Source organism: Scophthalmus maximus, chromosome 5 (assembly GCF_022379125.1).
Source record: "Scophthalmus maximus strain ysfricsl-2021 chromosome 5, ASM2237912v1, whole genome shotgun sequence".
Classification (NCBI taxonomy): domain Eukaryota; kingdom Metazoa; phylum Chordata; class Actinopteri; order Pleuronectiformes; family Scophthalmidae; genus Scophthalmus; species Scophthalmus maximus.
The window spans coordinates 15,487,291-15,496,005 of NC_061519.1; the positions used below are offsets into that span (position 1 = coordinate 15,487,291).

An 8,715-nucleotide genomic window follows, 5' to 3' on the forward strand; every position below is an offset into this window, starting at 1 on the left:
ACTAAATCCAGCTGAGGACCCAGGAGGTGGTGCCAGAGAGTGGCCTGCTGATCGCAGTGTCCTGAAGACCAGCGGCGCTGCGGCCAATCAGCGCCCGGCGACGAGGAAGCGCAGCAGCCAATGCCTGCTTTAGACTGTTAAAGAACCAGCCTCAATGCTACCAGCTCTGACCTCTATGCTCAAACAGCCAAGACCGCCAGCCCCCACCCACTCCCTTACCCCCAACCTTTGCCATGAGAGTGCTTCCATCCATCCCTCCTCTGGGCAACATGTGCACACTATAATCTGCACCTTGAGCCTTACTGAACACCTTTCACTCTCTTGCCCTCACCCTTCCCCACCATGTATTATTGTCTTTGAGTGATGAAGTCAGCAGTTTGCCTTGTGTGTGTGACAGAAGAAGGTGTGTGAAATGTGCCTCTGATGGTTTCAGTGAGCGTACGTCCTGCTGATGGAGCTGGTTGAAGATGCTCTTAGACGCTGATCTCAGACCATGATGTGTGATCTGGTTTCAGTACAAGTTGTACGACCGAAATGTTTCGGGTGATCTAAATTCAAGTTAGACAATAGACAAAGATTTCCCATTGGACAATGAATTTGAAAGTTTTTGAAATTTCAACCTTAAGAAAAGGAAAAAGGTCTTTATTTCATGGGTCTGTCTATAAGAGCATCCTCTCCTGTGGACAGAATAGATGTTCATGTAATGTTTAAAATGGCTTGTGAGAGGAATACTGCACACGTTTGTACACACATTTTCATATGTGTGTGATCGAACACAGCTCACTCAAAGACAAGACGTCCTCCACTACAACTGCCACAGAAATGTTTACCTCTTGTGGCACTCTCATTATCAAGGACTTCTTTTTTTTTTTGCAAATGCAATGCAAAAAACAATGATGCCCACAATGCACCACTAAAAACACAGTGGAGGAATGTAGAGCAGGTAGGTGATCACAGCAACACCGTTGTGTACCAGCTATATCTGTATTTGTGGAGGAAGCTTATGAATGATATGTCAGCCATTAGCCAAGGGTTACGAATAGTAGAACAAAAGCCAGACAACGGTTCCATTTCAGTCTTTTGGCGCCAAAGTGCAGTTATGAAAGGAAAAAAAAGAGTTGGATAAGTTAAATTCTGAGGCCACTTTCTGTTTGGTCAGTTAGCGTGATGCAAACTACAGTGCGTAAAAAGAGGTCAAAGTGCTCAAATGGAACCAGGCTAAACACGCGTATTCAAGCTCCTCTGTAGGAGTTCTCATACGAGCATGTGCAATAATAATGTTGTTTCTTGAATTATCATGCTGCACCGGGTTAATATTATTTCTTTGCCTGACACTGGATTATTAGTCACACGCAGAATAATGTTAGGACACGGATCAGTGTTATGATTGTACTTTTTTCTGAAGTGTCGATGCATGACAGAGACTGATAAACTGAATAACCTGAGCTATGGAACAGGTGATTGCCAATACTTGCCAAAGTTTGAAATTTGAACTCTTTATTTCACTTTGACTTGCCGTGTCCATGTAAATGACAAACTGTCTGATCAGACTGTAGAGATACTCAGGTGTCTATTTTTCCCCAGAGTGGATCGAGAACCACAGAGACGGTAACCGTGAGACAGCTGGTTCAATCAATTTCCGAATTGTGCGACAAAAAAATTTGCTCCTTTTATGGACCAAAACTCAAAGGTGGATTTTTATTTTTTTCCTCCACAAGGTCACATACTATAGTCTTTATGTTATTTCTTTTGGTCCAGGCCATATTTACATTCCCATGGCAATGGCAAAATAGGTTATCAAGTTCTTAAAGATGACACAAACTTTGGCAGGGTACTGGTGCGACCATTGTTCTGTAATTCACTCACTTGTATCAGTTGATTTTCACATTTAGTTTGATGTGTTTCCTTGCTGTACATTTGCCATTTTGTGCTGTAAATAACCAGCTGTTACTGTATGAACTTTATGTTGTGTGTGTGTGTGTGTGTGTAAGTGCATGAAAAAAAAATCCAACATTTGCTTTTTGCAAAGTTGATCATCTGGGTAGCTGTGCAATAGCTTTCTATATTTTACTATGATGTTAAACATCATTGTATTACAGCCGTTTGCTACATTCACGTCCTGCAATGTATGATTCATATGCAGTGTATGTTAGAGGATGGTGTCATCTTTCAATCAGTCAGATAGATAGGAAATCATAAACCACGCCTTCATGACATGTGAGACACTGATCACAATATTGTTCACCTATAACAAAGCTTGGATTAATGTTGCTTCGCTTGTCTTTGAATTTTAGCCGGAGAGCTTCTTCGATCTGCTCTGCGTGGTAGGAATGGCCTTAAACTAGTGCTCGTCTACCTGAAATCTGCCAAATTAGGTTTTATTTACGCTTGAGTCTTCTGAAAAAGACAAGTATTTGAGGCATAAAGTTTGATTTTTCCTTCAAAATTAAAGAAGTTAAAGGGAAAAGCTTTTAAAGAATTGTCTACTGTTAAAAGAAAGAGAAAAAAAGCCAATGACTAGAAAGATTGTGAAATGCTGGAGCCACAAAGCACCTTTCTAGAGCGTAAACAAAGCCTTATTGCGTTTTATTAAGAAGGGAATCAAACAGCAGTTTGAAACGTGTAATGTATTGTTGGCCCTGGGTTGCATATGTATATACTGCTATTTGATTGGTGCAGCTTTTATGTGATTGGAAAGCAGCTTTGTTTCTGAATTTGTTGTATAATGAACTAGAAAGCCGATGCAGGACTTATTTGGTTCCTGTCTCTGATGACAGTTAACAGCGTGTTGTGTTGGCACAAATGTTATCAACGAAAGATTTTGGGAAAGAATGAATAAAACACTTCAAAGCTTGTGCGGTTTATTTTTGGTGAATGCAGCGCTCCGATTCTAATTTAATGTTCGTTTTATATTTGGATTCCTATAAGCTTCTGCATTTGCTAGTGGACAAACTTTTTACATTGTTTGTTAAAAAGTAACTTAACACCAGGCTGTTGCACCTCTGGCCACACCCAGGAGTGATGTCACAGTGTACTGTGACACCCTAAGGGACATTTTTACATCACTCCAGCAAGGTAAGAAGTGAAAGCATTGGAGTGAAGCAAACAATTTTCGGCAGATGTTAGCACCTTTAACAAGACTAGTTAAAGATTAATTGTCAGTGTGTCTTTAACACAGAATTCAAAAACATAAAAAACTAAGTTTTATAATTGCAACTACAAAATATAACAGCTGAAATGAAATACTCCGTTCAGGACAAGGGTATAAAATATGACAAAAATTAAACAAAACATACCAAAAGCAAAACAGTCGTGAAATTTAGGGATTAAAGAGTGTGTCTTTAACCCAGAATATGAACTTCTTATAAATAGACAGATAAAAAAAATATAGACATGAGTTAGGACCAGCAAGTCCTCTTTATTTGCAAACAAGTACAACTCTATACAGTGGATCTTCACACTGGTTCTGCAAAGAATTTTAGAACATTCATGAAACAGTTGAAAAATTCAAGTTTTGGTTTTAGCCTTACATCACCACTTCCATGAAGTTTTGTCCATACTCCCTTATCATATATAAGTCATAAAAAATATTTGGACAAAACTTCATTGCTAGGCTCAACATTCACAAAATACTTTCAGTGTCGACTTGATCACACCAACAGGATTCATGAAAATCCCCTTTTATAGTTCTGTACAGTGTATCAACTGTGAGTATATGCTGTACTGTGTAGTGTGAGCGCAGACATTCAATAACACGCCAAAAATAACTTTTAAAGCCATCCTACTTAAAAATACAAATGAGCTTAGATGGTAATAACGCACACACATGAGCAAACTTTGTAATTTAAATTCATGGTAACTATTCCTCTTCAGAGCCCTGTTTATTCATCTGAAAATGTAGATCCGGTCACATTTTTATGTGTGTGTGTGTGTGTTTGAGATTGCTTCTAGCAATGAAAAGTGCTCTATAAATGAAATGTATTATTATTATTTGTGTGTGTGGTCAATCTGCTTCTGAGTGTGTACCACAGAGTATTGCAGGTTGCAGACATTCAATACATGCAAAGTAGCAAGTTGACACAGTTTGGATGTTCACACCTCTGTGTATGACTATAAATGTCACGATACATACAGTACATTTCTATTTAAACAAAACTTAATAGAGATGCACACACATATAAAGCACTGCAAGTTTGTTATATCTAAAAGAAAAGAAGCACATATGGGTCTTATAGACCAGAGAAACTTTAGTAGTGCAGGAGTGTTCTGCTGCATAGTAAAAAGCTTCTATCGACACTCCTGCTCACAGGATGGTAAAGTGCTTGCAAAATAATGTCAAGATAAAGGCAACGACAGAACTAAGAATAGACCTTTGACCACCTTTCCCCGTTTGGAACGTCCCATCCATAGTGACCATTACATTGATAGATGAATAGAACGTAACGGCTTTAGACAACATCAGATACTGTTCACTGCTGCCTCCAAACCAACATTCAGTGTTGACCAACAGTATTATTGCACATCATATTCAAGCAAAGCCAAACCCGCTGCTCCCGTCAGGAGCTCGAACTGGACCACAGCCCTGATAATGTCATTCTGTGATCCCGCATGCACTTTTCAACAGACACGCCAAGTCAGTTAGTTCAAAAACTTAACTGGATCAGTTGAAGGAGTACATGCTGACACAACACTTAACAATCAAACTGTGGATCCACACCAGACACTGAAAACCGCTCACTGAATGAGCTCATTCAATGAAACAATATTTTTGTCAGATCCTTTACCTGCCACGGTGGCATATGACCTGAATATGCACCCAACAAAAATCTTTTAACACCCCAAACATGCAAATACTCAAACGGTGCAGCAAAATCTCAAATGCACACAGTGATTTAGTCTGTTTCTTATCTGTCTGTAGTTATCACAGGTAAAAGCCACACTATGGTTTTCATCCCTCGCCGACGCTCAACTCACATACTTCTCTACTTTTGTCCCTATGTAGCCAGGAGTGCAACCTTTAAAAAACAAACAAGCCACAGCCATTGGCCTTGAGCTCACCTGTAAACTTGTTTCAGTGCAAGATTTGGCTAAATGTGATGGTAAAAACAGAAAAAAACAGCAGAATACAAACAGGCTGCTCTCTAAAAGCACTGTGGTGCACCCACGTTGACGTTCAGATAGGCTTGTAGAGCAGAGAAGTGACATATTTTTTCTTGTATCTGTGAGTTGCACTCAGCACCATCACTCCATCCTACACAGAGAGAAAAAAATTATTCACAGGCAAACTGCCATTGGTGAGACCCCCCTCCCCCAGAAAGAAAATAAACAGAGTGTAGGAAGAGTGAGAAGCATTTCAGCTGTTTCCACTAAAACCTACCTTTATTGAGAGAGCATACAGGTGATTTAGCATGACGTGGTTGGGCTCAGGCAGCAGGGCAGGGTCACACTAACAAGACAGAGTAAGAGGGAATGTTGAAATATAATCAGAAAATTGTAAGCGATGATAAAGATGAGGTCAATCAAGGCCTAAATGGAGAAATAGGGAAGCTGGAGATACTTACAGATATATTGGTGTCTTTGTTGAGTATGACTTGAAGGAGGTGAGGAGGGAGTATCGGTGGGGCTTTGAAATGCTCCTCCGGTCTGAAGATGTACTGCTCCTGTCCATATGGACCTGGCGGGGAGCTGGACAGATCTGTGAACGAACAACAGACACAATCACACAACTAATACATTTTCCACATTTCTTAAAATTTTCCATTGCTTTGATATTTTTTGCCATTTTTCTGTTGGTCAGTGAACAAAAATAACCAATACTGAGTACAGCCCAAAGTTGTGATCCACAGTTCAAGCCCTTTTGCACTGAACAAAAGGGAAATGGCCTCAAGCAAGTTTCATACTTGAAAAAGTCGAGCAAAATCATTTCAGCCAGTTGAATTCAGATTAAAGAAGTGAGACAAGTTTACAAAAGCGACAAATATTCACAAGAATCATTTGAACCTTCCATCTGCCTGATCTTCAAGGAGTTTCAGGCCAGTTCCTAAGACTATTCAAATTAATTCTTCATACATTTCCAAATCATCCAGGCCTGTTTGTGTAACCTATATGGGAACATAATAAAAATCGTCTCGTAACCCGTGTGATGTTACCTGATTAAATTTAATAAGCTAAACCAGAGCCAGTGTAAACAGTCTAGATTGCAGGCTGACCTGATGTGTCTGACTCCAGAGAGTCGACCTGCAGTGCGTCAAACACCTCAAAGTCAGACTTCTTCACCTGGATCAGGTTATTGATGGTGCCGAGCTGGCTGGTCACCACTGGCTGCAAAAAGAGAAATGTTCCTATGGGTCATGATCGAGACTCATATAATTATTATCTATAACAATCTGCACACACTTCCCTGGGTATAAGACAAACTTAAAACAAGGATTCTAGTAAGGGGCTTAAGTCTTTTAAAAACCATACAGCAACATTTTTTTGTTTTTGTAGCCCAAATAACAATAACAACATTATCAATAAAATCTTATGATTCTTATCCTTTCATGTTTATAATGTTTATCTATGGGCACAAGAACATACATAATATGAAAGTTTTTTTTTCTAAATTTCAACCTATATGGTGAAAGAAAGAGATTAATGAACAAATACACTAATAAAAAGGAAAATGACAAGAACAAGGCAAAGAAGTTGTACCTCAGAGGGATCGTGGACCCACTGCCCATCTACGAAAAACTTGTACTGGTGCTCCCCTTCAGGCAGGTCCAGGATCGCTACGAAGTCATTATGGCTTAGGAGAGGAAGAGGATTAGTGCAATGCAGGGCTTGCTTCTCGGTCAAAACAAGTGGCGTTTGCGGTTGTAGAGCAACATAAACAGAAAAAAATAAATCCTGTTTACCTCTTATTTAAGGGTATCTTCGTGTTCCAGTTATTAAAGGAACCAGCTATGTAGACCTCCTTCCCTCCGCCCGCCCATCGGATCACAGTGGGTCTGGCCTGAGGACCAGTCTTCACCAGATCATCCAGATCTGGGGTAAATTCTTTCTCCCCTGATGCCTAAGAGCAATTCATTGCACGTCTTCATCTTAAGCTTGTTTTTAGAAAAGCGTCTACTAATGGCACTGAAACCTGATCCTGCGGAACACAAAGGGTGCTGCATAAATGCGTGTTTCTGTATTTTTCCAGCCGGTACCTTGGACTCGGGCCCATGGGTGTTGAAGATGTTAGGGTCGTCCGTGCTGTCCACCATCTTGCCGCTGGGTTCGTGGTCTTTGTGACTGCCGCTGCTGTCGGAGCGGTGGGCTTTGGCTCCATGGCGTTCTCCAGACACCCTGTCACTTGTGTTGCCCATAACGCCTCACGACTTCAAGTGCTGCTGGAAAGAAAAGACAACTGTGGACCCCATAGGGAACTTCATTCTGTTTGAATCTACTCCAGAAACCAGCAGGCAAATTAAAAATGCAACGCAGACTATAAACTACAATCTGTAATGAACAACATATTAGTTTTGCTTTAGAAGCTGATAATGAGTTTGTCAGCAATAAGTTGGCAAAGTTACAGATTACTTTACAAGGCCTGAAGGGCCTCAAGGTGCCTGTTCTACTGTTTCCTTCCATCATGACTTCATGTCAGAGATGTGAGATATTATTGACAACTGATTATCTATATGGAGATCCATTACAGTGAACAGCAACCATTGCATTAGCCCCAGTTTTGTATTTGCAGTACACTGAAATGACAATGCACGACAGGCTGACTACAGCCAAATCCAAATACAAACTGTAAACGTGATATGAAATGTCCCACTTCAACATGCTGACGAACATCTTCAATCAAGTTTCCAGATTTATGAAGTGCGAACATTGCTCGCAGCAGTCATGGTTCACCCCAGGGGACGAGACGGGTTTCCAGACGAGGCTAAAGGGCTAAAGGGCTAAAGGGCTAAAGGAATCGCCGGGCGAGGCGGAGAAGGGAGAAGTTAAGAAACCGTGACTTGTGTGTGTCCGAGAATCAACACACCACAGAGACCGGCCTAACACGATCACAGCACGAGCATCGAGTTTTAGTCGTCACCCACTGAAGTCCAGATCACAGACCGTCGTTAAGAGAACGCATGCTGGCTGTAACCTACCGCCGGGCCCCCGCCGCCTGCTCAGCTGTGTCCGTCCTCTGAAGACTATTACTGGGGCTGGAGAATATTTTTAGCTGCCGCTGTCAGTTAAGCTGGCCGCTAACCGCTAGCTGGCTGTCACTCTGCGACAGCTAGCAGGCTAAGTGTGTTGTTCACGGCGTCGGTGTGTAGATTGAGAAAGCGCGGGGGGCGGGGGGCACCAGCCGCGTCCGCCGTGTAGCGACGACGAGGCGGGCAAACAAACACCGACAGCAGCTGCTGTCCTCCCGCCTGCAGGTTGTTGTTGTCGTCGTTGTTGTTGTTGTTGTCGTCGTCGTCGTCGCACGCGCAGGGCTTCACTTCTCACCACAACAACTGCTGCAGCAGCAGCAGCGACAGTGGCGGAGCCCCAACTACGGCGTCCGGCGAGGACAAAAAATGATCTCGACGCGGTTCATATCAGCGTGGAGAAGGGCAAACTTCTGTGAACATTTCAGCGAGGAAAACTGAAGGTCACCTACAGACACTGTCACACAGAGACGATACAGACCTGCTGAGATCACAGTACTTTACTCAAGGGGAATATAACACTGACGAATTGAGATGA

The 8,715-nt window shown here is 41.8% G+C and overlaps 2 protein-coding genes across 14 annotated transcripts in view; one reads left to right on the top strand and one right to left on the bottom strand.

Annotated features, from left to right (window-relative positions):
* The window catches only part of LOC118311325 (myomegalin-like), a 43,908-nt gene extending 41,056 nt beyond the window's left edge, over window positions 1–2,852 (top strand). For 10 of the 11 annotated variants that reach the window (XM_035635087.2, XM_047332096.1, XM_047332100.1 and 7 more), the window contains one exon: window positions 12–2,852. In XM_035635087.2, the coding sequence (XP_035490980.2) occupies window positions 12–133 (122 nt within the window). In that variant the 3' untranslated portion in view covers window positions 134–2,852. The remainder of the gene's footprint in view (window positions 1–11) is intronic. The other variant, XM_047332095.1, reaches the window with a different exon arrangement.
* Window positions 2,853–3,388: 536 nt separating this feature from the next.
* Window positions 3,389–8,520, bottom strand: prkab2 (protein kinase, AMP-activated, beta 2 non-catalytic subunit). 3 transcript variants are annotated; one of them, XM_035635095.2, is made up of 8 exons: window positions 8,130–8,520; window positions 7,191–7,373; window positions 6,897–7,054; window positions 6,694–6,787; window positions 6,210–6,321; window positions 5,562–5,695; window positions 5,378–5,446; window positions 3,389–5,251 (listed from the first exon to the last, which is right to left on the bottom strand). In XM_035635095.2, the coding sequence occupies exons 2-8, from the start codon at window positions 7,347–7,349 to the stop codon at window positions 5,174–5,176; spliced, it is 804 nt and encodes a 267-aa protein (XP_035490988.1). In that variant the 5' UTR covers window positions 7,350–7,373; window positions 8,130–8,520; the 3' UTR covers window positions 3,389–5,173. The 3 variants fall into 3 exon arrangements, with proteins under 3 accessions (XP_035490988.1, XP_035490987.1, XP_035490986.1); XM_035635094.2 differs by having other exon boundaries at window positions 7,191–7,390; XM_035635093.2 differs by having other exon boundaries at window positions 7,191–7,370; window positions 8,130–8,519.
* Between the last annotated feature and the right edge of the window lie 195 nt (window positions 8,521–8,715).

Coding starts and splice junctions, on each gene's coding strand:
- prkab2 (XM_035635095.2), bottom strand. CDS start 7,349: ATGGGCAACACAAGTGACAGGGTGTCTGGAGAACGCCATGGAGCCAAA. Junction 6,322..6,693: donor GGGTCCACGATCCCTCTGAG/GTACAACTTCTT, acceptor CTCTTTTTGCAG/CCAGTGGTGACCAGCCAGCT. Junction 5,252..5,377: donor TGTATGCTCTCTCAATAAAG/GTAGGTTTTAGT, acceptor CTCTCTGTGTAG/GATGGAGTGATGGTGCTGAG.